General features: G+C 47.6%; 11 protein-coding genes across 11 annotated transcripts; 6 read left to right on the forward strand and 5 right to left on the reverse strand.

The window, feature by feature from the left end:
• Positions 1-144: 144 nt before the first annotated feature.
• Positions 145-987, reverse strand: F4817DRAFT_74665 (uncharacterized protein). The gene has a single exon (XM_049307855.1). It carries the CDS (start codon positions 648-650, stop codon positions 234-236), a length of 417 nt encoding a protein of 138 aa, XP_049159900.1. The 5' UTR covers positions 651-987; the 3' UTR covers positions 145-233.
• Positions 491-2,037, reverse strand: F4817DRAFT_364576 (uncharacterized protein; the record flags this gene model as incomplete). The annotated part of the gene is made up of 3 exons (XM_049306769.1): positions 491-1,188; positions 1,305-1,681; positions 1,894-2,037. 3 exons carry the CDS (start codon positions 2,035-2,037, stop codon positions 753-755), a joined length of 957 nt encoding a protein of 318 aa, XP_049159901.1. The 3' UTR covers positions 491-752.
• Positions 2,038-3,729: 1,692 nt separating this feature from the next.
• Positions 3,730-5,460, forward strand: F4817DRAFT_74673 (glycoside hydrolase family 16 protein). Its single transcript, XM_049307856.1, has 4 exons — positions 3,730-4,206; positions 4,273-4,373; positions 4,431-5,100; positions 5,164-5,460. The coding sequence occupies exons 1-4, from the start codon at positions 3,885-3,887 to the stop codon at positions 5,259-5,261; spliced, it is 1,191 nt and encodes a 396-aa protein (XP_049159902.1). The 5' UTR covers positions 3,730-3,884; the 3' UTR covers positions 5,262-5,460.
• Positions 5,461-5,809: 349 nt separating this feature from the next.
• On the reverse strand, positions 5,810-7,252 carry F4817DRAFT_335114 (mitochondrial import inner membrane translocase, subunit Tim17/22). Its single transcript, XM_049302990.1, has 3 exons — positions 6,742-7,252; positions 6,584-6,679; positions 5,810-6,484 (listed from the first exon to the last, which is right to left on the reverse strand). The coding sequence occupies exons 1-3, from the start codon at positions 6,823-6,825 to the stop codon at positions 6,128-6,130; spliced, it is 537 nt and encodes a 178-aa protein (XP_049159903.1). The 5' UTR covers positions 6,826-7,252; the 3' UTR covers positions 5,810-6,127.
• A 413-nt stretch (positions 7,253-7,665) lies between these two features.
• On the forward strand, positions 7,666-8,864 carry F4817DRAFT_315108 (uncharacterized protein; the record flags this gene model as incomplete). The annotated part of the gene is made up of 3 exons (XM_049300491.1): positions 7,666-7,759; positions 7,898-8,674; positions 8,731-8,864. The coding sequence occupies 3 exons, from the start codon at positions 7,666-7,668 to the stop codon at positions 8,862-8,864; spliced, it is 1,005 nt and encodes a 334-aa protein (XP_049159904.1).
• Positions 8,865-10,292: 1,428 nt separating this feature from the next.
• Positions 10,293-11,829, forward strand: F4817DRAFT_315109 (glycoside hydrolase family 76 protein; the record flags this gene model as incomplete). Its single annotated transcript, XM_049300492.1, has 4 exons — positions 10,293-10,377; positions 10,427-10,531; positions 10,581-11,169; positions 11,229-11,829. The coding sequence occupies 4 exons, from the start codon at positions 10,293-10,295 to the stop codon at positions 11,827-11,829; spliced, it is 1,380 nt and encodes a 459-aa protein (XP_049159905.1).
• Positions 11,830-12,056: 227 nt separating this feature from the next.
• F4817DRAFT_335145 (uncharacterized protein) lies at positions 12,057-13,353 on the reverse strand. Its single transcript, XM_049302991.1, has one exon. The coding sequence runs from the start codon at positions 13,222-13,224 to the stop codon at positions 12,361-12,363; it is 864 nt and encodes a 287-aa protein (XP_049159906.1). The 5' UTR covers positions 13,225-13,353; the 3' UTR covers positions 12,057-12,360.
• Positions 13,354-13,530: 177 nt separating this feature from the next.
• F4817DRAFT_74769 (LexA/Signal peptidase) lies at positions 13,531-14,688 on the forward strand. The gene is made up of 2 exons (XM_049307857.1): positions 13,531-14,118; positions 14,224-14,688. Exons 1-2 carry the CDS (start codon positions 13,798-13,800, stop codon positions 14,419-14,421), a joined length of 519 nt encoding a protein of 172 aa, XP_049159907.1. The 5' UTR covers positions 13,531-13,797; the 3' UTR covers positions 14,422-14,688.
• A 256-nt stretch (positions 14,689-14,944) lies between these two features.
• F4817DRAFT_358217 (vacuolar protein 8) lies at positions 14,945-17,018 on the reverse strand (the record flags this gene model as incomplete). Its single annotated transcript, XM_049306000.1, has 7 exons — positions 14,945-15,276; positions 15,328-16,077; positions 16,136-16,381; positions 16,435-16,548; positions 16,672-16,792; positions 16,847-16,932; positions 16,991-17,018. The coding sequence occupies 7 exons, from the start codon at positions 17,016-17,018 to the stop codon at positions 14,945-14,947; spliced, it is 1,677 nt and encodes a 558-aa protein (XP_049159908.1).
• Positions 17,019-19,939: 2,921 nt separating this feature from the next.
• On the forward strand, positions 19,940-22,203 carry F4817DRAFT_74862 (CBS-domain-containing protein). Its single transcript, XM_049307858.1, has 4 exons — positions 19,940-20,559; positions 20,672-20,810; positions 20,860-21,009; positions 21,088-22,203. The coding sequence occupies exons 1-4, from the start codon at positions 20,317-20,319 to the stop codon at positions 21,759-21,761; spliced, it is 1,206 nt and encodes a 401-aa protein (XP_049159909.1). The 5' UTR covers positions 19,940-20,316; the 3' UTR covers positions 21,762-22,203.
• On the forward strand, positions 22,032-26,824 carry F4817DRAFT_335154 (uncharacterized protein). The gene is made up of 7 exons (XM_049302992.1): positions 22,032-22,079; positions 22,182-22,874; positions 22,931-22,975; positions 23,029-23,332; positions 23,389-24,315; positions 24,369-26,544; positions 26,607-26,824. The coding sequence occupies exons 2-7, from the start codon at positions 22,563-22,565 to the stop codon at positions 26,623-26,625; spliced, it is 3,783 nt and encodes a 1,260-aa protein (XP_049159910.1). The 5' UTR covers positions 22,032-22,079; positions 22,182-22,562; the 3' UTR covers positions 26,626-26,824.
• Positions 26,825-27,143: the final 319 nt, after the last annotated feature.

Raw genomic sequence — 27,143 nt, forward strand, 5'->3', positions numbered from 1 at the left:
ATCTTCTTATGCTATCTTAGTTATTATTCATATGCCGTAATATTGCCCTATTATCGGTCGGCTAGGCAGTTGAGGGATGAGTGCAACATCTATTTGCACTCATCTATTTTCACGAGATAGTGAGAATAGGTTGTAATAGGATCTCTTCACCTTGGTCTTTATATACAGGAAACTACAATTGAATAGATCTTCAATAGTATCTCAACATAAACTACCACAGCACTTCTAACCCCTTAACCAGATGCAATAGGTACTCTCGTCGTACTCTCCCCCATCTCCAGAGTCCACTTCCCTACTCCCTGCTCCCTAGGCTTCACATACATTTCCACATCCTTAGCCGGGTTGAAAACCGAAACCAGCTCGCCATAGTTCAAAGCAGGGCTCTGTTCCCACTGACCGCTCCTCGCCGCGGGTATTAGATCGACCCGCATCGCAAGCAGCGCCACTATAATCAGGATCTCTGTAGATGCGAACTGCCGCGCCGGACAGAGGTATGGCGGTGCTCCCCAGGAGAGAAAGCCGCTGGTAGGGGGTACGGCATCGGCTGAGACGACGCTGCTCGTCTTAGGTACAAAGCGGTAGGGGTTGAATGTACCGGCGGACTGTCCCCATACGCTTACGTCGCGGTGGATGGGAGGCCCGGGCATCATTAAGCAGTTCCCCTTACGTAGGAGATACCGCCCGTCGTCGAGGAGTGTATCTTCTAAGACAAACCGGATGTTGGCGTGTGCATGGTGCGTGCGCTGACTCTCCTAGAAGACAGACAGGAGGAGGGGGCATCGGGTCTTGAGAGCAGCAATGTCGAGCAGGAAATCAGCATCAGCATCATGTGCCTCCTTCTCCTCCTCCCCTGGCTTCTGAGAAACAACAGCCCGAGTTCCTATTTCCTCCCTGACCTCCGCCAGGACCTCGGGCCGCGAGAAAAGCTCCCAGATCGTCCAGTACAGCGTCGGCGCCGTACTTCCAAACATAGCCATGCACATAGTCGTTTCCTGCCTAGCGGCGTCCTCAAGACTCATTCCTGCTTCCCTTAGCACGCGCTGCCGCTCGAGTAGAGTGCGTGCGGCGTCGGCGGGCGGTGCCGCACAGTACTTCAGGAGAGCTTTATGGATCACCCTGCGTGGTTCGATGGCTTTTGCCAAGAAATCTAGGCTTGCCATGTGCACGGGTATGTGGGTTTCGAGTTTCCTATACCTATCTGTTGGCTTTGAGGGAATGGACTGGGCAGGTATGTATGGCTGCTTGAAAGGATAGGAGTGATAGGCACGCGATTTTGCTGAATAGTGTATCGAAAGCCAACTTACCAAAACGCCTTTTCGACCTCTAGATCCAGAAAGGGATGTTCTTTGCCAAAAACACCACAGCTATTGGCCTGTACAACTATATGCCTGACCCATTCCAGTAGCCAAATCTTATCTTCTTTCCCATCGGTGATTAGAGCGTCTACCTGCGTAGCATTACCCTGTCCCATGCGTAGATTCTGCTCATCTAGCCAGGGGCCGGGTGCCAGTGTCGCCCTTAAACTATGACCATATTCATCCATAAGAGGCCCGTCGCGTAAGTCAGCGCCTGCCGCCGAACCGCCAGATATCTTTTGTACAGGTGTTTTATGGAACGGCGGGAACGAGAGCGTCTTTGAAGCCTTTTGGATCAAGGGGATCAGACGCAGCGAATTGCTCACCTAGATCTTGGTGTTGAATATGGCGAGCGTGTATATCTCGTCGTTGGTTCTTATGCTAGTTATTAATCGTGTTAAAAGTTTAGCTTTAAAGAAAACCTAGTATCTTCAGCTCTCTTCAAGGTATGTATACCTAGAATGATCTCTATATACGTATCGTGGGTTATTTAACAGACCTACCCCATGTGCGTAAAATACGACCCTCCATATTTCACCATCACAAGGAGATGGCCGATGAGAGGAACCCTTGGTTCCACACGCTCTGGTTCCCGCGCATCGTTTGCGAAACCGATCGTATAGTCTAGGGCGTAGGCCAAAAGCACCAGACCGATAGAGCTGTAAATAAGTTCGCGTAACATTGTTAACCTTTGGGTAGGTAATTGAACTTTCTGGGAGGTAGGCTAGAGCAAACCCAGTGTATATAAACATATGGTATGTAGGAGCTCGCTAGCAGGCAATGAATCGGTAAAGAGGTTATTTAACTTGATAATTTGAATCTTGATTTCCTTCTGGTTCTAGGCTACGCAGATGGAATTATCTGGATTGAGTAAGGTAAGTAAAATGAGCTGGATAGAGTTAGAGATATTAGGTATGAGATAAAAGTAAAGATGCTGCTCAAAATCTCCTTCTACGAAAAGATGGTTCTATTTTGTTGGTTTTCATAGAATTATTTGGTGTCACACTTTAAGTTATATTACACTCCCACAAAACCTGTATATCGTAGACACTTTCAAAGAGTCCATTCAGGAGTTCAGTAGCAAGGCTCTGATTGACCTTTTCTACTAGGTAGACATAAAGAGACGCTCACCCAAACCGGCTTTAACGGGTTGATATGTCACTTAAATAAAAATGTACAGAGTCAGCGCTAAGGTAGCATCCTATAAACATTAGACGACAGAAAGACGTCATTTACTTCAGCAAGCTAGAAGCTCTCGATGATAGTCGTGTCGGTTTAGAGTATATTTGAGAGAAGTTACTGCATTAGATCAAAACTATGGATCCTGGATGATATTGTAAATAAAGCCTATAAGTAATAAGATAGTTTATGACAATAGGTAAAGCTGTGGCTTTAGTTTAAAATAGTTATATCTATCATAAGTTGTCTCCTAGAATAACATGCTATATGTACTTACTTCAAGAGCGAGTATAAAAGGTAATAATGCGTAACCATATATCCATAAGGCTGAATTACTTGATGCTCTGAACAATTAGCCTTTTTATACTAGATTGGAAATCTCGTGAAGGTATCATTGAAACATTAAATCGGACAAGACTTCCTTCAAGAGTAGACGTTCTAGAACGCGGGCCCTACCTTGGCGCGTTGTTTCATTCGCTGTAGCTTCGCGGAACTGTACCGAAAACAGTTCTATCGATTAGGTTAGCCGCACGTCATCGGGGGGCTGTGCTCGATCGTAGCGCGGATCAGATTGCAGTGAAACAAGTGCGTAAGGACCCGCAACTCTAGGTACAAAATGTACTAATTGAGAAGGCGCCAGGCAACCGGATTCTTTGGCGTGGAAAGTACCTAAGCGAAGAGTAGTGCGATATGTCGTATCGAACCTTGGCACAACCTACGTAGCAATACGTAGCGATATGTAGCAATATGTATACACTACAGCAACCATTGGGACCGGAAGGTAGACCGGCTTCATCGGCGCCAAACTTGGAACTTCCAACGCGTCAGACCTTTTTTTCTCCAGTCTTTCATTTGTGGTACGATATATGCAACCTCTCCATTGGTGGATGTTAAACCATTGCTGCATTGTTGCATTACTGCATTGTTGTAGTACTTTAGGGCTAAGCTGTCCGAAGTAAACGAGAAGTTGGATGGTCTTATCTCGTATTGTCGACTGCTCTTTGGGTGAGTGGGTGACAGCATTTGTCTTTATTATCATCTACCTTCGTCACATTAATCACATATAACACATAATAAACTTCCAGGCTTAGAGTCAATTCAGTGAAACAATAACAACTTTATACGCCACATCAAGCAACCCTACTAAACTTCCATCTACTAAACTTCCATGCCAACCACCTCCTCCTAACCAGTATAATTCTAATAGCCGCGGCTAGAACCCTCGCAGTCTTTTAAACATTGCGGCGCAGTAGGCAACAGCATTCGGCGTCGGACGGTCACTAAGCGAAGTTCGCCGCAACCTTCTTCACGAGCTTATCTTGCAGGCCAAGTAAAAATCCGACTACAAATATGGGTTGGGAGAACACGCCCGCTCAGCCCAAGGCTGGTCCTACTTCATTTCACGTTAGAGATACCGACGGCCCTGTTGAAATGGTAACCGGACCACCACCCTACTATTCGGCAGAACTACAGGATTATCCGCGACGGAATATGCGTAGCCAACCAGCTTTACCTTGGTGGAATCCAAGGTCTTGGAGGAAAAGAACCTGGGCTATTGTTGTGGTAGCTTTTATTATCATTATCATCATCGCCGTAGTCACTCCGGTTGAGGTCGCCAAGGCAAATCGATACCCGAATTATACCAAACTCAATTACGCCTTGGCAGATGAATGTAAGCTTCTCGATTCGCATTTCGTATTCGCATTTTGTACAAAACCCGACTGACCACATTTTTTAGATTCCGGGACGACTTTCTTCGACAAGTTCAATTATTTCGTAGGATACGACCCGGCGCAGGGATTCGTTCATTATGTCCCCGAAGCACAAGCTACGCAACTAGTAAGTGCTTACTTTTTCTCGGCGCTCTAACACTACGCTAATAATTGCCTATTTAAGAACCTTACCTATGCTTCTGAGGACTCGGCCGTCATAAGAGTCGATACCAGCGTCGGTCCCCAGTCCAAACCTGATGCATCGACGGGCCGCTTCTCCGTACGACTCGAGTCTCAAGCCCAGTATGACAACGGCCTTTTCATCTTCGATGTAAAGCACACGCCGTTCGGATGCGGAACCTGGCCCGCCTTGTGGCTCGTCGATCCCGCCAACTGGCCGGACCACGGCGAGATTGACGTGATGGAGGCTGCGAACAAAGCTACCGACGGCAACCAGATGACGCTGCACACGACAGATGGTTGCTCGATGGACGCGAAGCGTATAATGAGCGACTCGGGTCTTTCAAACGACTGCTACAATGCCACCGGCAACAACGCCGGATGCGGAGTTAGAGGCGACGCCGCTACTTACGGCAGCGCGTACAACGACGCACAGGGCGGCATCATCGCGATGGAGTGGCGTAACGAGGGTATCCGGCTGTGGCAGTTCGGCAGGAAGAGCATCCCTACCGATATCACCGCCAAGAACCCGGATCCGAGCAGCTGGGGCTCAGCCTCTGCGGACTTCCCGAACACGAACTGTGACATCGGCTCGCACTTTAAGAACCAGAGTATCATTGCCAACATCGATCTCTGCGGACAGTATGCCAGCGCTTTGTACGCTTCGAGCGGCTGTAAGTTATTGTTTCGTATTCTATAAGACGTGTTTTAGGAGTTTGATTGCTAACTATTTACAGGCCCGAGCAACTGCACCGACTATGTTGCTAACAACCCCGAAGCCTTTACTGATGCCTTTTGGGAGTTCGGCAAATTCGAGGTCTACAAGGCTACTTAGTCGAAGGTCTATATTACTTAATGGATAGTACCTTTTGGAGTTGGCGGTTATTCGATGATTATTTCAGACGGGAAACATGGTTAGGACATCTGACGAAGCAAAGCCATGAAAGGCCGGTAGGGTGGGTATGGAGGCTTATGGATGTTTTTGTACTCTGCAGGGAAATGGATTATGGGAGGTGTTCTACGCGAAGGAGAAATAAACCTATATGACATTGTCATTATGGCATATCAAATGGGCTTGCTATATTTATTTGGCTTGGAACAAAAGCCGGTAATATATAATTTGACGCAACCTATTTTCCCTCCCTTCTGTCTCTTCATTATGAGCCTCCTTGTTCATACGATGAATCAGTGAATTCGACATTGGTATTTGAATAAAGTTTATAGACGGCCTATTATAAGCCACCACAACTGTAGTTTGGAGTTAATGCGTTAGAAGGGTTGTTGCTGAGGGTTAGAATAAATTTTGAATCGGAGATACCATGAAGTGGATAGGATTAACACAAGGTTAGCCGTAGATCCGAACATCCGCCAAGATCGATAAGCTGATGATCGTTATTGACATTACTCTATCATGGACGACTATAGCTCATCCTTCATCAAGCGGTATCAGCAACCGCTCTATCATATCTTCTATACATGTCAAGACCCTAAGTGGAGAATGTATGCCCCCTTTCTACCCATGTATGCATGTATGTATGTATGCATAGATCCGCGTAAACCATAACGCCGTGAATCCTATGCACCCGACCCAACGCCATACCACGGAACCGATTTTCACAATTACACTGCACTACACAACACCCCATTTTCATTTTCATATCTTTCCCGCGTGCGTAAAGACGTCCTGGTTTGCTTGTTTATTTATTCGTCGTCCTTGGGCGCCCTCAACCACGCATCGATCGCGGCGCTAAACGCCGCGAACGCAGCGCACCCGCCGGCCACGGCCGTCGGGCCCCCGCCCCGCGCTAGGATGCCGCCCGTCAGACACCCGGCCGCCGTGCCGTTGTACATGTCGTTCTTGGCGCGGTACCCCTCGATGCCGCACTCGATGCCCGCGAACATCAGGCCCACCAGCCCGAAGTTCTTGGCCGTGCTGTAGGATCGCGATCCCATGTCTTTGAACCCGACTTTGAGCTGCTGGCGCCAGGGCAGGGACGCGATGGGCGTTGGGGCGGCGCCCGCGGAGCCGGGCGTGTGGAAGGGCGTGTCGTAGGCCATCTGTGGGAGGAGGGGGTGGGTTAGTTGGGGTTGCTGTGTAGATATATGTATGGATGGATGGATAGATGTAAGTAGGGCTGAGGCGGCGATGCTACGTACAGAAGCCATGAACATTCCAAACAGACCGCCCATACCGAAACCCATAACACCGGAGACAGCAGCCTTGCCAAAGCACGACTCCATCATGGCGTTTAACTGGCCGCGCACAAGTTAGCGATCGCTACGTCTCGCGCAGTAACCCGGAAGGATAGACGAACCCTCTTAATATTAGGATCATTTGGATCGACGCCTCCGGCAGCGCCGGCTCCGGCTCCGGCTCCGGCTCCAGGAAGACCGTTCATCGTGCGCGGGATATAAATGACAGACTAAGCAGGCACGTAACCTTTAGAGCAACGATACCTATCGAGATGCGACGGGCACATGTAGAGCTAGCTGGTTGGTTTGTACTTGCGAACTGATAACGATTGGAGAAGAATCGATAATAATTATTTTTCTGCCAGGTACGACCGCCCCGACCGCCCCGATCAGATGGGATTATCCCCCATCCCATGCCCATGGAAATCTAAGTTTGCCTCCCCCCCACCTTCTATAATGGTCTAGCTTGTCGGGACCTGCATTATTTTTTTCTCATTGCTTTAACGAGTCGACGGTAGGTCAACTTTAAAACTTTGGGTCGGGAATGTTGGCCTATCTTTCTTTGAAGGGTTAATATATTTCTCAAACTTGTTCTAGTAAAAGTATGTACAAGTTAAACTTTATCTGTTTTATTTCTTTCGCTGTGTCTCACTTAATGTATCATCAGATGTATGAAGTCTTAGGTACACGATACATAGGGTAAGAATAAATAAATAAATAACTAGCTTATTGAAAAAATATCTTTTCCTTATTAGGAAGGATGAGTGCGAATTCTAGTGGTAAGTAGACCCTTGCCAAGAAAGACCCCCACTTCATCACTGCCCTGACCGTGACAACCGTCCATTCGCTAACAACTGTTGACCAATGACGGATTTTAGTTGATCGACGAGAATTTTTTTTTCACATAGCATAAGTTAGCCTAACCTAGTGTTTTTGCGTATAAAAGATCCTGGTGCGAGCCTGACTTGGACTTTCTTTCAAGATATCTCAATTTTTAAAGCTCCCCCATCATCTTTCAAACATCACCAACCCGAATTACTTCAGCCATGGCGACGTCAGAACAGATCGATTTGGCCATTGCCACTTATGAGGAGTTGATGGATTTGGACAAGGACTTTGAGGATGTCGAAACAGAAATAAGTAAGTACATCTTCTCACTCTCAGACCCAAACTCGATTATTTGAGTCCGCTTCATCATGCCAGGTTATAGCGTATATAAATAAGGACTTGGGCCCGTGAATACAAGAAAAGTAAATTTCATACTTACATGTTGATTAGTTCGCCAACAGGTCGCTCTTACCAAGTCTCTGTATGAGAAGAGAGAAGCGCTGGTTAAGAACATCCCCAACTTTTGGGCGTTAGTTTTTGAGCAGGCACCGCCTGATCTAGACCAATATATTCAACCTAGCGACTCTGCCGTGCTCTTGTCCGCACTGACCTCGGTCTCCGTCTCTCACTTCGAGATCGAAAATGGCGGCAATGGAGATCCCCGTAGCGTTTCTATCAAGATGGAGTTTGGTGAGAACGAATGGTTCGAAGACAAGGTCCTCGAGAAGAAGTTCTACTACCGTGTCGGTAAGGAGGGTGATGAGGGCCTCGTCAGCGACCCAGTCCCCATCAAGTGGAAGTCATCGGACAAGGATCTCACCCAGGGAATGCTTGACCTCGTCGTGAAGGTCTGGGAGAATGACAAGAAGAATCCCGTTACCGACAGCACCAAGTTAAAGAAGGAGAAGGACTACACTCCCGACGAGAAGGCCTTGAAGGAGAAGATCGAGGCTACCGGCCTAGGTGCAGTCTCTTTCTTCGGCTTTTTCGGATACCGGGGCCTGAACATCTCTGCTGAAGAGAGCCGCCTCGCTATTGAGGAAGAGAAGAAGAGGAAGGCCGAAAGGGCCGCAGGCAAGATCCCTGAACTCAAGGCGGCCGAGGAGGAAGAGGACGAGGAGGAAGACGAGGAGGAGGACCCCCTGTCCCTCGAGATCTTCCCGGATGGCGAAGAAGTGGCGCTTGCCATCAGCGACGACCTTTGGGTTAACGCCATCAAGTACTTTAGTAAGTCTCGTACTAATAATGGGATAAAAAGTGAGAGTTGCTGACGCGTTTCGAAGGCCAAGCCCAGGAAGCTGATATTAGCGAGGTCGACTTCGAGGACGATGACGAGGACGAGGAGATGGCAGATGATGACGATGAGAAGCCCAAAGCTAACGGTGCCCAACCCCCATCTAAGAAGCGGAAAGCTTGAACACGTTTTGGATGAAGTGACGTTTTCTAATATGATTATCTTTGCAGCGCGGAAGTGAATAAAATAAAACCAGGGGTCAGGATTCTCACAGTGAGCGGTGAGCGGTTATGATGGACGGCGAGTTGCCGTCAAGTGCACTCAGGATTTCGATACCAAAAGATATTTTCTCCTTAGACTATCAATAGATATCAAGACCTGATAGAACGCCGGATGTGCGTCTCAGGTAACTTGACTTGCATACAACTTTTTGTTTGGTTCCTCGAGTAATTATAAAGAATTTACTTGAACTGTCTGCCGTGTTTAAGCATTTTGTAGTTGCAATTAGTTGGTGCTGCTGATGGGTTACGACAGCTTGGTATAAACAAATATGAGGAAGGCGCTTCTAAATCGAATTTACAGCGGAAAGCGCTAAATGTAAGCAGTACTGAAATGTAAGAAGCTACGAACGGGTATTGTGATACCGGGACAGCAATGTTTTAGTAATACCCCTGTTTGGGTACCTGAGTCCAGCCAGGTCCTTGATACAGGGGTAAGCTTCCCCACAACTTTGTTCGTTTACTTTAACTTCAACTTCTTCAACTTCAAGATGAACATGTTTTAATCCCTACGGGGAAGATAATTGAAATTAATAGACTCCTTCATTTTGAGCCACCGCACGTACGTTCATCAATAGAATGATCTACGAACTAATATGATTTGCAATGATATTGAACAAACAGTCTCATGTCATATGCATTTTCATACCCCGGTCTCTTCTCCTTTGAGACGCGCTCCGCACAGATCCAACCTGAACGGTTTCAGCATGCCGATTCATCTGACATAGCCTCACGGGTAGAGATGGAACTGCATGCACACGAAATAATTACCTAGGTAGGGACTAAGCTTTGGACGATCGGAGATGATTGACGTACCTATTCCCCTTCTATGTTCGTGAATCCCCTCCGACAGGGGCAATACGTTATGGACTGGCCCACCTTGTCTTCCTAAACTTGCTCTTAGGAGCTCGTGTCTTTTCTCGTCTTCAACTATTCACTTCTCTTCGTATTGGCTTCTAGATCGGAGCATCTTTTTTTTTGTTTCGTTTCGCCGTGCGATTCCTTCTTTACCATTCCTTTTCATACCTTCTTTTCGTGCTCGCTACCGGCCGAGTCTTTTTATCTTGCTTTCGTTCCGTCCTAGCGACTTATTTCTTAGCGTGTGGATTTTGGGTGGCTGCTTGGAGGTTTGGTCCATTGAGAGCAGTGATAACGATTTGGATACCGATACTCGAGGTCACAGTTGAGGCCTTTTACTCTTCGACTCGTAACTCCTTTGAGGACATGAGGTCATCTTGAGCAAATACGATTCCATTTCAGCTCGAAAGCTAGACCTTTCGTGGGCAAGACCCATCACCTTCCTTTCTTCGCCTATATTTATATTTATTTCATAATGCAATTGTCACTTCGTGTAGCAGGCATCGTAAGCCTGCTGGCAGGTGCAACTAGAGCCTTACAAATCGACTGGAATAGCGATGGTACGTGATTGATGGTAATATTTTCATACATAGAGCTAACACCTATTAGATTCGATAAAAGATGCAGCAAGTACCGTTGCTTTCGGGTTGGTGAAATACTACACGGGAAATAACACAGGCGATACTCCTGGTAACTTACCAGACCCGTATTTCTGTACGTAACCCTACTCCCTCTAGCAAAATCGTTGCTTATAAGATATTAGGGTGGGAAGCGGGAGCTATGTTTGGTACGCTAGTTGACTATTGGTTTTATACTGGCGACGAAACGTACAACGATATAACAACGCAAGCACTACAGCATCAAGCAGGTGAAGACAGCGATTACATGCCCCAGAATCAGACAAGGTCACTGGGAAACGACGATCAAGGATTTTGGGCTATGGCCGCCATGACCGCCGCTGAGAACAACTTCCCGAACCCGCCGGAAGACCAGCCACAGTGGTTAGCACTAGTTCAAGCTGTCTTTAATGAGTATATAACTCGATGGGATGCCGATACCTGTGGTGGTGGTTTGCGGTGGCAGGTGTTTACGTTCAACAATGGATTTAGCTACAAGAACTCCATATCCAACGGCTGCTTTTTCAATATCGCTTCCCGACTAGCTAGGTATACAGGGAATCAAACGTACGGCGACTGGGCCGAGAAAGTATGGGATTGGATGGCAGACGTTCAATTCATCGACGCCGACTTTAACGTTTACGACGGAGCAGGCGCGGATAAAGGCTGTGTCGACATCAACAAAGCGCAATGGACCTACAACGCAGGTATCTTCCTACAGGGAGCAGCAATGATGTTAGGAAATTTCCCATCTCCATCAGTAAAACCGGCTAACCAAGCATTGCTATCTATAGGTACAATTTCACAGAGGGCCAGGATATCTGGAAGCAGCGAGTAGAGGGTCTAGTGAAAAGGACAAACGAATATTTCTTCGACGATAATATCGTGGTTGAGCGGCCGTGTGAGGGCTTCAACTCTTGCGACTACGACCAGCAAAGTTTCAAGGGCTACCTTATGCGATGGATGACTTCGGCGTCGCAGATGGCCCCTTTTACCTTTGATACTCTAATGCCGTTACTTAAAACCAACGCGGCGGCAGCGGCGCAGCAGTGCTCTGGCTCGCCGTCAACTGACCTGTATAAAGGCCCGGCTGGTACAGCGTGCGGCTTCAAGTGGACGGAAAAGGAAAAGTTCGACGGCCTTGCTGGTGTCGGCGAGCAAATGAGCGCGTTGTCTGCCATACAATATACGTTAGTCAAGAAGCAGACGCCAGCACCGTTGACTGCAACTACGGGTGGAACATCTGTCGGCAATCCCGATGCTGGGCGGCCGGTGGAGGCATATATGCCTAGTTTGACGCCAATATCAACGGGAGAAAAGGTAGCGGCTGGCTTCGTGACGAGTGCGATTGCGTTCAGCGTCCTGGGCGCGTGCTTCTTCGTGATGAGAGATTAAGAAGTCCGTATTACCCGCTGACGATGAAATGAGGATATTTATTAGGCTTTAACTACTCGAGCGCTATATATATATATTCAGGTATGAGGATAGATAGGCAAGACGGCCGGCAAGATCATGGCATCGGCGGCGTTCTGGAAATATATTCGGTATATACCTGCTTTGAAAGCATTTTTTTTGTAATACCCCAATGGTAAAATACTATTACCAGCTTTATACTATTCAAGTCCCAATATCAGTACTTGTGACTGCAGAATATGGTGGTTAATTCTACTATACACGACCCCTTTTAAGCCGTATTTTCTCTTATAATGACGTACATCTGTCTAGCTATATGAACCGCTCTTAGATTCATATTTCTATCAGCACGTTAGATGCTTCGCAGGTATCTTCGCCAAGCTACCTAAGCAGCGTATTCCGCGCCGACTCTAGCCAAGCCATATTTATGAAGTTCACCCTTCGTATATAATACACCACTAGTTGTAGCAACCAGAACTCCCGTCAAGCTAATACAACTCCCGTTCACTTCTCCTATCCACTCTCCTCCTTCTCCTGCTGCTCTAAATCCTTCTTCTTCCGCCTCTTCTTCTCACTCGGCCCCTCAAAATACAACCTCACCACACCCCCCACATTCCCATCCATCTTCCTCACCTCCTTCGCCCCGTCAACCAACGTCAGCGCGCCCCTAACCGCTTCCAGAACCGCCTCGGCGGTCTCCGTCGGAACAGGTTTCGCATGCCGCTTTTTCGCCAGTATGACTTCTACATTCAATCCCAGGTCGAGAAACTGCCGCAGGCGCCGCAGCTTGTGGCCCATGTCGTGCGCTGATATGCCCCAGGAGATCTCGAGCTCCTTCGTGTCGACGGCTTTGCGGCGGGCGCGCTGCTCGGCTTCCTGGGCGGCGGCTTTGGAGGCGGCGTTGTCGACGATGCGGCATATGGCGGCGTTGGCTTCGGGCGCGTGGGGGTCGGCGGAGGAGGAGGGCGGCGCGACCATGACTAGGGTGTGGGTTTTGGGGTTGAGGGAGGCTAGGACCGAGTCGATGGGTTTGGCGGGCGAGAGCGCGTTGTCGGGGGCTGGCCCGACTACGCGCACGTAGTCGTATGGGATCTTGCCGTTGGTCGGTCGTTTTTGGGATAGGTCGATGCGGCGGAGGACAGAGGTTGTGGAGAGCGTGCGGGTGTGTCGCGGTATGGGTGGTGGTAGTGGTAGGGCTGTGGCGTTGGGTTTTGTAATCAAGTGACTAGAGGAGAAGAGCCGTGGCGGAAGGAGGTAGGAAGATGTTGTGCGCGGTGCGAGGGAGGTTGTCCTGCTACGGCTGAGGAGGTCCGAGACGAGAACTCTGTGTAGAGCTCGTGCGGGTGAGGAGCTGGCGAGACAGCGTGGTTGTGCCATTTTGCTTGGTGTTTCTCCGTTTTATGGCTCTAGAGAATGCAATTGGGACGGTAGAATTGGCATCTATAGCACGGTGCTGCCGCGCTTTAGGATAACGCCTTGTAAAGTTGAAGTTTGTCTTGCAGCAAGAATTGAGTTTGGATTTGGAACTACAAGCACATCCCACTTCTAGGTACTATGTACCATCTAGGGCTGGAGCTTAACAGCCAATCATGTCATGCTTTCTCGCCGGCGGCTTATGATGTACATATGTAGTACCGCGCCAAGACTAGTACATGTACTGTACCTCACAGCCATTCATTCATTCATTTATTGAGATTGTATGAACCTCATGTTGAATCCAGAAACTTATACTCATCGCCTTATACAATATCCACCCATACCTAACTAATATAGGCTCACTTTAAATTCTCATACCTAGATACCTACCTACCTATACAAACCCTACGAAACCATGCAAGCCACCAAACCGCCGCATAACCCTTCGTAAAAGCACCATATCCGAAAGGCAACAGCACCCACACCCAAACTCACACTTACACAACCCTCCCCCAACCGCCACGCCACACCACAATGCCGTCCCTCCTAGGCCACCCCTTCCGCGTGCTCATCTACACGACCAAAGCGCTCGCCCTAGGCCACCTCCTCGTGACCTACGGATACAGCACGGGGTACGGGTGGGGCCCATCCATGCTACCGACGTTCCTGACGATGAACGAGTGGTTCGTGACGGACCGATCGCACCGCCGGGGCCGCGGCGTGCGCGTCGGCGACTGCGTCGTGTACAGCATCCCCGTCGAGCCCGGCGAGGAGGGCATCAAGCGCGTGCTGGGCCTGCCCGGGGACTACGTCCTGTTGAATTCGCCCGGCGTCGGCGCTGATACTATGATACAGGTATGATAATTGACTGATTGATTTATCTGCTTACTTACTCTGCTTGGGTCTTATACACTTGTGAGGAGAAGTGGGAATATGGTATTGACTTAAGTTCTACTTCAGATACCCAAAGGTCACTGCTACATAGTCGGAGACAACCTCCCCTGGTCTAGGGATAGTCGCGACTTTGGCCCTATTCCCATGGGTCTCATCAAGGGTAAAGTGGTTGCCAAAGTGGTCGTGAACGGTTGGTGGCCGTTTAATTGGTTCACTAAGGTGGAAAGCGGTCTTCAACCTGTATTGGATTCGCCTAAAACATGACCACTTCCATCCCTGCTATGAGTATAGCTATATTGCGGAAAGCTCATGAGCGTATCATATTTGTATTACAATTTGCATTGCATAGAGGCGTCTCGGAAGCATTGTTTACCGGATATCATTTTTGATGAGGAAGGGCAATCTAATTACAAGAGTTAAACTCCGCGCATGAGGCTCACAAGAGTAACTCATGACTTACCGGGAGTGCTTGGTCAAGTAGTCATCTTTTCAACCGGCTACGCCGCCGCGTACAAATGAGATCGAGTGTGTTCCACTAAGTTAGCTTCCGGGGCAAATGCGACCAGCAATACACACACACCCGCGACTCGAACCACCCAATGAGAATATGCGTTCCTAATAAAATATCGAAGCAGCCTTATCGTTGACGAAATACACATGCATGCTTATATAACATACGCCTCAAACACCGGGAACCAACCACATCCGTGTGAATGCCCGCTTGAACAACAGGGAGTCTGACAGTATCGATAATTAAAACAAAAAAGAAATGCGGTAGTCTGTCACTTCATCCTTCTATGTGCGCCTTCGACATACTCTGGCCAAGCAGCTCTAGGCAGCGCTGCGCAAGGTTGATCACTTCGCCCTCGTCGTCTTCCTCGTATTCGTTATCTGACTCGACTTGTCGGTTCGCGATTTGTTTAATCATCTCCACAATTGTATCCGACTTCCCAATATGTGAAATCAAGGTCTTATCTTCAGATTCCAACAATTGGAGGAGAGTCCAAATAGCAATGTGCTGAAACGTGGCATCGCCGCTGGCCAGGAACCTACTCAAGTAACCGTGAATGCCACCGTTTGGTTCTGTCCAGTCCTGAATAAAGATCGAATAATCGCCAACTACGTCACATTAATAACTAGGAGATCAATAGAATTAGAATCAAGACTTACCCTTCGAGGACAGGTTGCCGAGGGCTGCGGCGCTATTGCCTTGAACTTCAATGCTTGGCGAGTGTGTTAGAGGGATAAGCACGTCGAACACGCCGAGATTTAACAAGTGCGTTTTGAGGTCATCAGATAGCGCAAGGACTGCGATTGCAGCCGTCATCTCCGACTGGACGGTCACCGGAACGTCCAAGACAAGCTGCTTGCATTTCTGTACCGCACCAGCTTCGAGGACCAGCGCTTTGTTACGGTCAGAGCTCGCGGCAAGGTTTCGGAGGGTCGATATGGCATGGCACTGGATTTCTTCGTTATCGGTGGAACCTAGAAGGTCGACTAGGGGCTTCAAGAATCCAGCTTCGATAATGGGAGACTCGTTTAAGGGGTGGATGGATATGTTACGTATGCAAGCAACCGCGGAGAGGATTAGAGGTAGATAAGAGGACTGAAGCAAGCGTAGCAGCGGGTTAAGACCTTGCGCTCGGACGATATCTAGCTGATATTTCTCGTCCGAAGCGAGGTTTCGAAGTGCTAATGCGGCTTGGCATTGCACCTTGGGAGAGGAAGAGTCCATTAGGTTAACGAGGGACTGGACAAGTTTAGTCTCCGACGCAGCTAACTTCCGGCGGTTGTTGCCGTCGACGGCAATGTTGCTAAGCGCTGTCGTGCAATAATATTGAACATCGACATCGGGAGACGACAGAAGTTGGACCAGTACGGGGATGGCGCCTGCATTTACGAGTTGTTGTCGATTCTCATCTATGTAAATACTATTAGAAAATTTCAGCGAATCAGTTGCTAGGAGCTGAACGCGTACCTGAATGTGTCATGTTGAGAAGGGCGCCGGTTGCGTTCCGTTGAACCCTCATATCTCTTGACTTAGCCAGCCGAGTAAGCGGACCCAAGGCTCCTGATCGTGCAATCTTTGCCTTATTTTCCTCGTGGGTAGCCAAATTGGTAATGCATCCTACGGCATTGCACTGTACTTCGACGTTGGGAGAAAGCATCTGACGTATAAGCGGAGTTAAGCCGCCTAGTTGGACAATCAAGACTTTGTTCTCGGCTGCGTAGCTTGGTAAGACAAGAGGCTAAATAACAGCGCGGAGTCTTACTTACTATTAACGGCAAGGTTCCCTAACGCAGCACTGGCTGCTCTTTGTACTTCAATATCGGGACTCTGAAGTAGGAAAAGAATGGGTTCTAGCGTATCGCGGTCGACCTCGCGAACATCTAGGGGGCGGTCAGCCACAGCTCGTAATTCGGTGAAGATTAGAGCGGTAGAGCCATATCACTCGACAGCTCTGCAATACAGCGCCTCTTTTGTCAGGGCGCTAAGAATATTACATTACGTACCTCGCTCCGTGATCTCAGCAAACGTTAAGCTTGCACTCCTTTGAAGATCAATATTGTCAGAAAATACGAGGGTGCTCAGAGCTCGAAGAGGCTCGCCCGAAAAGAAATCCGTCTCGCCGCGCTGGGATGAAAGGTTAGCTTTGAGCAGTCTAAGGGTTGGTCGGTCGTAACACACGTTCTCGAGGTATTGGAGTAAATCGGCGACAGCTTCTCGTTCGCTATCGGCCAATACTGGTTCGTAGAGACCATCGCGAGATTTGCCTGTATGGTGTTCAGCACTTGAAAGTGTCTTCTTGATAGGAGAATGGACTTGTGTTACCTCCGCAGCATGATTGGCAGGCCCCCATTGCTATGGGTAGAGCTAGAAACCGTGATGTGATTGATTTGGACTCAGTCGACGATACGAGAAACAAAAAGAGATGATGCTAATAAGCAGGTGCTCTCAGTTTCAGGTTGCTCGAATTATCAAAACCTGGCTGGTAGAGTACGGTCAGTACTGGTGTCAGGTCCAAATAATAAGCCTGCTCTCCGGAGATGGTCCTGTGATGGTCCTGTGATGTATCCTCGTGAGAGACTAGGGCAGGCGGATAATCTCGTCCAAGTCGACGCGGCGAAAATAGTGCCAGATTGCATGCATCGACGGAACGGGACGATGAGGAGAAGGTCGATCTTGACCGGAATGTGTGTGTTGTGGTAGAGGGAGAGGTGAAGTTAAAGAACTTTATTACTGGGGTAATGTTTACGAAGTTGCAGTTGCACCAAAAGGCTCAAAAAGGTTGTTGCGTAGGTAGCAGAGGTTTTGACAAGTCCCGACATTGGGCAACCCTTGTTCCTTCCCCCCCAGTTGCTCCAGTTGCTGACTTCCTACCTTTTTTACCTTTACGTCGATAGCGATTGCTGCGCTATTGCCGCCTCTGCAGCAGGTGGGCCGGGTCGCGCTGTGTGGTTGCGTACAGAGAAGGAATGGCGCAGGCGCAGTTGGTGGGTTTTGATGGGGGGGGAGGTTAATCCTTTTCTGCTTCAATCTTTCTTAATCTCATCTCATAGGGGTGCTCACTGCTGTCATGGCTGTCATGGAGCTGGGACCGGAAGGTTTCGGCTGGGAAGCTCGCCTAAGCTTTCGATAGTGGGTACCTCTTCAAGTACCTGAAAAGTACTCAGTCTGCTTCGAGGCTTACCTAGGTACTTTCGATAGCAACTAGTTGTACTTGCATTGTACCTCAAATTGCACATCTTCATGCGCTTTAACTTATCTCGCTTTTATATGCAATATGTACACGCATGTTAATACATATGTAACATAAATAGAAGCTCGATAAAGCATGCAAAGAGGTGTTTACAAAACTTAACTTGATGCAGTTTTATTATATTAATTGAATCAAATAATTAACTAAAATAAATCTTTAGATAACCCGTGCGGTACACAATACATACCCCAATGGTATAAGTGCCAGATGATAGGCCGTCTTTTTCTTAAAGGTTAAAGCTGTTAATGGATGAAACAAAGTGCAAGTTGACGTAGTGTACGTAAAACCGCTACTTACGAAAGAACAGGACCCCGATTATCACTCTATTACCTTTTTTGGACAGCTTTTCTGCATTACAGCAGCCACAAAGCCAACCCGCTCTGCCCAGCTCTAAGCTAATAGGTACCTAAAGCTTAGCACAAGCAGTTCAAACAGCACAAGTTATTGCCGCCGTTAGGTAGCTTGCTATTTAGCTTGTGAAAAAGAGTATGCACCCTCTGTCTCGAAGATATGACGTTCCATCCATCCACCATGCAGCTTTCCGTCTGATAGTAACCAAGATCAGGCAAATCTTTGTCTTGAAATTGCAATATCTTGTCGAATTGAAGCTATTCCCAATCCTAAGCAGCCAATCACCCCTTGACTCTGCAGGATAGTGGAATACTTCTACTTATGGCTACTGGCATTGCTTAAAATGAATCACAAGATCATACCCTCTTGAGAAGCCAAGGCCAGAAGGATAAAGATTTGAGTACTCACACAAGTTTCCATAATTTTATCTGATTAATTCAACACCTCTGGCTGCGTTCCCTACCACAATAATATGTCCTTCTCGTCACTAGTCGTACTACTGGATGACGACAATCTTCGCCTCCAATATTTCACTGCGTAGGTTCTTATTCCACACCAATACTGAGTGAATATGGTAGGCTAGACAAGAATAAGACATTCCTTATCCTTCAATAAGTTGCCTTTATGGTATTATGCCCTAGGCTGATGGTTGCGATTAGACAAGCAGCTATCTATCTTTGCGTTCTTTTATCCAGCTTGGTGATTGAATAATATCCCCTAGTCCTCGATCAAGCAGAGACATCTTCTTAGATGATACCCCTTGTGTCTCCTCGGTGTTGCATCACATCTTTAATACGATATGATAGGTCACTTGATTGTTTATCTTCTTCCTACGCCTCGATTTAAAGATGCCGAATATGTTTTCTTCCGGCAGTCTAGAGGTTAGCATGACATAGGAGGGGAGGGTCTCGGCTTTATACCTACTAGCATGTGCATGCAGTCTGTTACACTGCTAATATGTATGTAGTTCATAAGTGGGTGATCCTGTCTTATTATTGCTCCGTTGAAGTCGAAAGAGAAGCGACTAATTGCCTAGTTATCTCCATACAAGTCTATATCATTGAGCCGGCTCAGATTTTAAAATCTCACTTCAATCATTTACATACCTGTATATAATAACTTTCACACCTAACATATTACTCCAACTTCGTCTTGCATACATATATGCAGCTCAATATAATAACAGATCTAATTATACAATTACATACCTAAGATATGGTGGGTAGGTCAAGTTTACTTAAGAGGTATGTTGACCAACACGAGACAAGGTTTCCGATTTGATTCAGAGACTAAAATAAAAAGTTAAGCATCCTTATAGGCCTACACACAGCTGGTGTACCCCCCATATGTAGCCGCGCTTATCGGCAGCACTAGCACCACCCAAAGCTGCAGTTGCCCTCCTACAATAACTGCACTAGCCCCGTCAGATCTCCGAGTATCAATGTACCTTCCATTTGAACCCCCATCAAATTTGAACCTCAATCCACATATTCGTTTTTAAGTTAGGTACCTAACGTATCTGTATAAGTAAGATAGGTACCTAGATTACCTATCAATCAGTGATAGCCAGTACCAATTGCCCGTTCAGTCGCGGCCCGGTCTGGACCATTCAATAGAGAAACTACCTCTGAGGCTATTTATGTCTATCATTATCCATTATCAACAACCTTTGTTCTTATCGCCGTTGAACCTCACCATCATCACCTATTCAATTTTCCATATCCATGTCCCATGTCTTCATCTCCTGTCTCAGTTAGCAACTCTCAAGCTGCTTTCAGTCTAGAGCTAGTAGTTCTCCAATCGTCGAGTAGCCCTACCCGATAATAGAAACCCTTTTTTTTACTCTCCCCACCCCCTCCCCCTCTTCTCCCCCCAGCCCCAGCAAAGAAGCGCCTCCTACACCGAACCTTTTCCCAAGCTCACACCTACTGCAAACTTTCAGTTGCACGCCTCTCGGGAAGACGGGTGTCCCGCCAATAGCCTCCGCCTGACCTGGCTTAAACCCCAACGACCCCCAAGAAGAAGGATAAGGGGAAAAAAGGAGATAATGGATGACCCTTCGAGCCGTGAGTCTAACAATGCACCAGCCGACGAGCCACAGTGCGCGCCAAACGCTCCAGCCCCCGCCATGTCGTCGGACTTGCCCTCCTACATACCGTCGCTACCTCAAGGTCACGAGCTTCCATTTGTGCGGCCATCATCGTATCTCAGACCCAAATTTCGGAGTCGTACAACGCCTGTTCCCACGACGCCAATGAGTCCCATTGATGAAGAACAGTTGCAAGGCCTAGTAAGTCGTCAGCATATAAAGTCTCCGGGTGCCATATCGCCTCGTCTCTACCCGAGTCCGATCCTCGGACCTTGCGTCTTGGTGACTTACTACTGACTTTCCGTTCTTATAGAAAGGCTTGCGCAACTTTCTTCGGGTTAGAACTAGCTACGACGTGCTCCCGTTATCCTTCCGCCTCATCGTACTCGACAATGATCTACTAATCAAAAAGAGCTTGGATATTTTGATCCAGAATGGTACTTCAAATACACGCATGTACATCCCGCGACGGCCCGAACAGCCCCTAACGTGAGCTATTAGGAATCGTGTCCGCGCCTCTTTGGGATTCGCAGCAGTCTAGATTCGCCGGTCTACTTACCGCGACCGATTATATAAATCTGATACAATATTACTGCCAATTCCCTGAACATATCGACGATGTAGAGAAGTTTAGGTTGAGTAGCCTCCGCGGTACGTTGCACCCGAATTGCGAATGTGCGGGGGCATGTGGATTGAATTGGTTGTAGCTGACGCTTCAGCTACTTAAAGACATCGAAAAAGCAATCGGCGTGCTTCCGCTCGAGACCGTGTCCGTCCACCCGTCGAAACCACTCTACGAAGCCTGCAGTCGTATGCTTAAGAGCCGCGCTCGTCGTATTCCTCTCGTCGATATCGACCACGAAACCGAGAGGGAGACGGTCGTGAGCGTGATTACGCAGTACCGAATACTCAAGTTCATCGCCGTCAACACGGAACAGCATACTATGCTTCTCAAGCAGCCGGTACGGGAGATCGGGCTAGGGACATACAGCAATCTCGCGACGGCTAAGATGACGGACTCGGTCCTAGAGGTGATCAATTTGATGGTGGTGCATAACATCTCTGCTGTGCCTATTATTGATAAAAACAATGTCGTGCTCAACGTGTTCGAGGCGGTCGATGTTATACCTTGTATCAAAGGAGGCGCATATGACGAGTTAAAATCAACAGTAGGAGAAGCGTTGACAAAGAGACCGGAAGATTTCCAAGGTATCTACACTTGCCAAGAGGATGACAGGCTTGATTCGATATTCGTTACGCTACGCCAGTCTCGAGTCCATAGGCTAGTAGTCATTGATGACAATTGGCATTTGAAGGGCATTATCTCGCTGTCCGACATCCTTAAGTACGTCTTATTTACCGGCGTTACTAGCGACGAGGGCGAATATTTCCCACCGCCGTAACAAGTCGATGGTAACTCGACGCTTTTTGTAATGACGGTACGATACCTTGGAAACTGGAAACGGCGGAATACGAGGATCATGGAGTCATAGTGTGTTATTGGTAGGCATTACAGAGGAGTCTGGCGTTCGAAAGACTAAAGTGGTTTATAAGGATCAGTCCTTTTGAGCCCGCATAGGTTTTCATTATCTCCATATCCTCACGCTGATCTATCTAATCGAGTACGACTACCTTGGGTTAAGGGGGGATTATAAGGATCAGATTTGGGGGGGCACGGCTTGGTAGAAGACGAAAATGTCCGGATTTACTACCTACTATGAGTATGACACGTCTTAAGAGTACACTAGATTTTTAGTATTCAAAGGCTAGGTTTATGATATAACCATTTATCTAGCTAGCCGCCTTAGCTAACCTATATATAGAGGATGTATATGTTTGTTATTCTACAATCGCCTCACTATACGTAATTCCTATATGATGATATGTTACGTGAGTACCTTATTTAGGTACCTTAGGTATTCATCACTAGGAGTTGCTACATGTATCTTACTATAGAAGGTACATATGTAGGTACCTACCCTCACTTGTTACAACTTCCAAGTCGCTTCCTCTAAGGTCTCCTAATTAAAACACGGAAGGATAGATGGATGTACTTCCTACGTGTGGAGGCTCTGAGTTATAGGTACATGAATCTGGTTTATTGATTTCTTTCCTGTTGCCAAACTACATGGACCATTCCCTTATCCAACATATTCCTCGTCTTCTATAGGTATCAAGAATTTACCCATTATCCAATAGACCAGATGCAGTCTTACCATGATGATACAGCTACGGCTTCAATTCCTATTAAAGGAAAAGAGCCCGCACCCGCTAGCTGTTCTATGTCTTCTTATCATTTCCCTTACCAACGAAGACGCCCGCTCTCGCAGTCGACATTTATTAAACCATGTCCAGCGCTGACTACATCGCGATCACTCGGCGCCCTAAATACTCATTACGACCGCGAAACTAATACTTGGACGTCTTCTAGTGGCGAACCCGGACTTCTCTCTGAAAGTGAGGAGGCAGATGGCAGGGAGGAGTTTGTCGACGAATATAATCGACTCGCAAAGAGGGTGGTGCATTCCGTTCAGTGCTCATCTTGCGACGGATGCTGACTGAGAGATTCTAGTACGGTATTCGGCTACTCGTGACTAGAGACTTTCCCGTAGACGCTGTAAGTGAGATTGAACATCTTATAATAAGGCCAATTATAATGACAACAATTAGTCCGTTCCAACCCGGAGACCAAGTTGGCTTTCCAAAGCCCTACGGCGAACATCATCTGGTCAATCAACACAGACCGTAATCATCCGGTCAGAGCCACGACAGCTAAGGCATCGACGAAGCGTCAGCGATGTTGCTCTGAATCTTGTACACCACGTGAAAAAGGTCGAATTGAAGGGCGAAAATCTCCAGGATTTAGTACGATTATGTGGGAAGAGTATATTCTACTTACCTACTGAATATGCTCCGTGCTCTTTGGTATTACCTACGTGCTTCCGTGCGCTCGCGCAAGCTCTTGTACAACACGGTAGGAGGTTTGCAGTAATTTCTATAAGTCCTTCAGCTAATGCGTACTCATCATAGCTGATACAAGAGGGATTTTTCGGGTACCGGGCTCTGCTCGAGTTGTGAGCATACTCTATGACTATTACTGCCCTGATAGGGACGCAAGGGACGCAAATGCCATCTCAATTACAACTCGATGCCCGAACCTTCCTACGCATATCAAATGCAGTGCTCATGATATCGCTTCCGCTTTCAAAAAATTTATAGCTGGGCTGCCCGGTGGCATTCTAGGCTCGTTGTCCCTTTTCGACGCCTTCGTTGCAATTCACAGTCAGTTGCATGCTGATCCCGAGCTCACTAAGACTAGAGAAACCAAACTTCGCGCACGGTTGATTGCACTCGCCATTGGGACCGTGAGATCACAGTATCAGAGGGAGCTAATATGTGCAGTATTTGGCTTATTATGTTTCGTCGGCCGAGCTGCTGAGAATGCCCCTCGAGAAGATGAAGACGGGAGACCGCTTCCGACGGCTGACTTGATGGGATACAATGCTTTAAGCATAGTATTTGGCCCTCTCTTGATCAATGATCTGATCGACTCTTACAGCATGAAATTGGCAGACCCCGCAGCTGGACTAATACTGCTCCCAGTGTCTGCTCCGAAGTCCCGAAAAGAGAAGCACAAGCACAGGAAATCTAAATCTCGTGCTGAAGATTCGGCCTCTCTCTACACGGTGGACAAGATATATGTCGCCAATAATATCACGGAGATGTTAATAGTACATTGGAGGGAGGTGGTTCAGCAAATGCGGAGCCTGGGCACCCTGAAGATCAGCAGACGTGAAAATATCGCCCAACATAGGACGAATAGGGCTAAGTTAGGTTCTTCAGCCTCAGACTCATTCCCATTAAGAAGGCCACCTAAATGGAGTAGCCCTACACCATCGCATAAGCAGAAAGGCAGAAATGTTTCCCCCTTAGCCAGAAGTCCAACTCCATTACCTAGTAAGTAGATGTGCCAACGATTCACGGTGTTATGTGTTAATTATCAGAAACAGAGATCAGCTTATCCAAGCCACGAGATACTACAGGGGGTGAACTTGAGCCTGTATCTACCAAGAGACAGCGAGCACGACCGTCTAGTTCTTGTACTTCATATAAAACCCAAAGCAGGATTTCAGAAAGTTGTCTCTCGCCCACAGCTGAAGAAAGTCCACCAGCTAGCCAACATGTAGTAAGTGATGAAGCAATTGTAGGCCAAACGTCTCATCCAGCAATACCGTCTGCTGCGCGAACTTCGCCCAGTGATAGTCTTGGGAGCGTATTGGAAAATCAAAGTTTGGACAGAGTGTCGGATGGCGGTGAGAGCGAGACCGGAGGCCGGACCAGGGAGCGGCCATTTCGTATTGATGTGCACGAGGATCCTTCGATTCTCCACAACAGAAGCTCATCAAGTCATATACTGTCTGGAAGTGAGTTAACCTTTCATAGCGTCAAGTCATCCATCGTCGAAATTGGCAACAATGAAGGATATTCGTCACGACAAGGCTATGCCACACCAAGAGCCAAAGAGCTTGGCATACTTAAGAAATCGCCGTCAAAGAAAACAATAACCCCGGTCAGGTCGTCCCTTTCAACCGAAGAGTACCATAGCAGTTACGCTGGAGATTATCTCTATACCCCGGCGCGGAATGTTGACTATTCTGAAAAGTGGAAAGCTTTAAGTTTAGCCAGTAAGACCAGCACGGAATCTCTAGCAAGAGCTGCAAAGGAAAGGCGTTTAAGACGTAGTCCAGGCAATAGTAGCTTTCGACGGAGCGAGGAACTATCGATCCAGCGAAACGAAATACCATCCACCCCAGAATGGAAACAGCAACTGATGGACACGCGAAGTGAAGGAAGACGGAAACCAGCTAAGCTTTCACCCGAGAAAAAAAGCGTATTCGAGAAATCTCCTCAATCTGTACCCCTAAGAGAATCAGCTTTACATAAACCAAGATTATCGCCAGGCGGAAGTGTCTTCGAGGGGGGAAGTAGGCCTATTTTATATCGTTCAAGCTCCAAACCGACGCAAGGTGCAGTGAAGGCCATAGCTGCGCTATTTGACAATACTATCAGTAATTCTCCTATTAGCACGGCAACTATACTTCCCAGAAAGATCGGACGTGACTCTAGCAGCGTACTATCTCCGTATTCTATAAGCAACTCGCCGTCGAAAACAGCTAGGTCTAAAAATACAGCAACAACCAGCACGCCGTCAAATACCTTTGATGGCACTAAAGGAAGATTCCAACCACCGGAGACACCAACGCGAAGCAGAGAGTCGAGGTTATCAATAGATGACGGCATTTGTGGCCCAGGTTGTTCGGGTGCAAATGTTGGGAATACACCAACTAAATTTCCTAGTGTTTTGTTACGTCCTATTGATAATACATTAGTCGCTTCGAAAAAAGTATCACTGAGTTCGATGACTCGGCCAGTTCCTACGCGCGATCGAGAGCTTAACCAGCCGCCGAGCTTAGGAACTATGGTCCCTCCTCTTGAAGAGCCTCCGATTGCTCAACACATCAATTTCACTCGACCGTATCCATCCTCTCCCCCATCTTGTGATGGGAGCTATGGTAGAGCATCAACCGGGAGTCCTCGGCCTGGAAGCGGTAATTCGATGCTTCATGCCCAGATTCGCCACCTACAGAAGCATCTAGAGCACCGAGCGGAAGAAAACACTCAGCTACGGCGACAGTTGGAAGCCCGAGAGAACATGGATATCGGCAAGCTGTGCGAGCAGCTTAGGGCGGCAAGACGCGAGTCCAAAATGTGGAGAGAAAGAGCAGAAGCGGCGGAGAAGCGAGTGGCTGTCTTTAAGCAATTTACAGCGCGTGTTCGAGGGCTTCGCGAGACTGTTACTCTCGAAGACACCGAGGGTGATATATTCGACAAGGGACAAGTTGATGGGCCAAGTCAACGTGGTGATGAACGGAAAGGATGGTGCAACCCATGCTGCTTGGAAGTAACTGAAGAGCGGGAGGGCATTGAAGAACGAATACGCCAATATATGAAGAAGCAAGTCGGCCCGGAAATTAACGATGAATACTGTATTAAGGACGGCGGGCTTTGGAGCGCTGGGGCACGAAATCGAGGCCCACGGATGAATGCCCATGCCAACAGGACAGCGCAACTATGGGATATTACCGACGAGTTATTAATGTTTGATGGTAATACGAAGCGCGAGAACTATTAGATCGTAAGAAAATATTTGGTGGATGGAGGGGATAGGGGGGTTTGTTATGCGTTACGAGGGCAATGCTCAGTTAGTGTTGGTCACAATAGGATTGTAATAGATGAGAAGCTGTGGGAGACTCGTCACCATTGCTTGCTTCTCAACGAGATGCTACCGTCTGAATAGATAGTACTCAGTAAATAGAATATGGGGAAATATGGTTGGTCCTGTTTTTGTTTCTTGTGATTCCTTTCATCACTCTTCTACGTACTTGGTCTTGACATCGGTGAGGCTTGTCCTGAGCCTTGGATTAAGGTATGTTGTGGGATACCAAATGGTCGTGGTTTTTATAGATTCAACTTGTATAAGCTGTAGATAGGTAACCTAGGTAGATGTGTATATAAGTACAATACTTCTAAGGAAGGGTTCCGATTGGTTATGATGAAGAGGTATTTACGCCCGATGCTTACTCAATCCTCTTTATTCGTCTAGTATACTACATGAGGTATGTAATAACATGCTGCTCCTAGTTGCTTACTCTGCCTTTGTCTATTCACCTACCTGCCTATCGCGTCAATGTGCATGCAGACTTGTACAACGTAGTAGGCAGATG

This window comes from Daldinia loculata, assembly GCF_022478755.1.
Source record: "Daldinia loculata strain CBS 113971 unplaced genomic scaffold F4817scaffold_19, whole genome shotgun sequence".
NCBI lineage: Eukaryota > Fungi > Ascomycota > Sordariomycetes > Xylariales > Hypoxylaceae > Daldinia > Daldinia loculata.

Bases quoted from the DNA above. Each gene is read 5' to 3' on its own strand.
- F4817DRAFT_74665 (XM_049307855.1), bottom strand. From the start codon at position 650: ATGATGCCCGGGCCTCCCATCCACCGCGACGTAAGCGTATGGGGACAG.
- F4817DRAFT_335114 (XM_049302990.1), bottom strand. From the start codon at position 6,825: ATGAACGGTCTTCCTGGAGCCGGAGCCGGAGCCGGAGCCGGCGCTGCC. The intron at 6,680-6,741 runs GTTCGTCTATCC...GTGCGCGGCCAG, and splicing joins ATGATCCTAATATTAAGAGG to TTAAACGCCATGATGGAGTC. The intron at 6,485-6,583 runs GTACGTAGCATC...CTCCTCCCACAG, and splicing joins TTGGAATGTTCATGGCTTCT to ATGGCCTACGACACGCCCTT.
- F4817DRAFT_335154 (XM_049302992.1), top strand. From the start codon at position 22,563: ATGCAGTCTTACCATGATGATACAGCTACGGCTTCAATTCCTATTAAA. The intron at 22,976-23,028 runs GTAAGTGAGATT...GACAACAATTAG, and splicing joins GAGACTTTCCCGTAGACGCT to TCCGTTCCAACCCGGAGACC. The intron at 23,333-23,388 runs GTAGGAGGTTTG...TACTCATCATAG, and splicing joins GCAAGCTCTTGTACAACACG to CTGATACAAGAGGGATTTTT.
- F4817DRAFT_335145 (XM_049302991.1), bottom strand. From the start codon at position 13,224: ATGGCACAACCACGCTGTCTCGCCAGCTCCTCACCCGCACGAGCTCTA.
- F4817DRAFT_74673 (XM_049307856.1), top strand. From the start codon at position 3,885: ATGGGTTGGGAGAACACGCCCGCTCAGCCCAAGGCTGGTCCTACTTCA. The intron at 4,207-4,272 runs GTAAGCTTCTCG...CACATTTTTTAG, and splicing joins TTACGCCTTGGCAGATGAAT to ATTCCGGGACGACTTTCTTC. The intron at 4,374-4,430 runs GTAAGTGCTTAC...TGCCTATTTAAG, and splicing joins AAGCACAAGCTACGCAACTA to AACCTTACCTATGCTTCTGA.
- F4817DRAFT_74862 (XM_049307858.1), top strand. From the start codon at position 20,317: ATGGATGACCCTTCGAGCCGTGAGTCTAACAATGCACCAGCCGACGAG. The intron at 20,811-20,859 runs GCATGTACATCC...GTGAGCTATTAG, and splicing joins GAATGGTACTTCAAATACAC to GAATCGTGTCCGCGCCTCTT. The intron at 21,010-21,087 runs GTACGTTGCACC...AGCTACTTAAAG, and splicing joins TAGGTTGAGTAGCCTCCGCG to ACATCGAAAAAGCAATCGGC.
- F4817DRAFT_74769 (XM_049307857.1), top strand. From the start codon at position 13,798: ATGCCGTCCCTCCTAGGCCACCCCTTCCGCGTGCTCATCTACACGACC. The intron at 14,119-14,223 runs GTATGATAATTG...GTTCTACTTCAG, and splicing joins GCGCTGATACTATGATACAG to ATACCCAAAGGTCACTGCTA.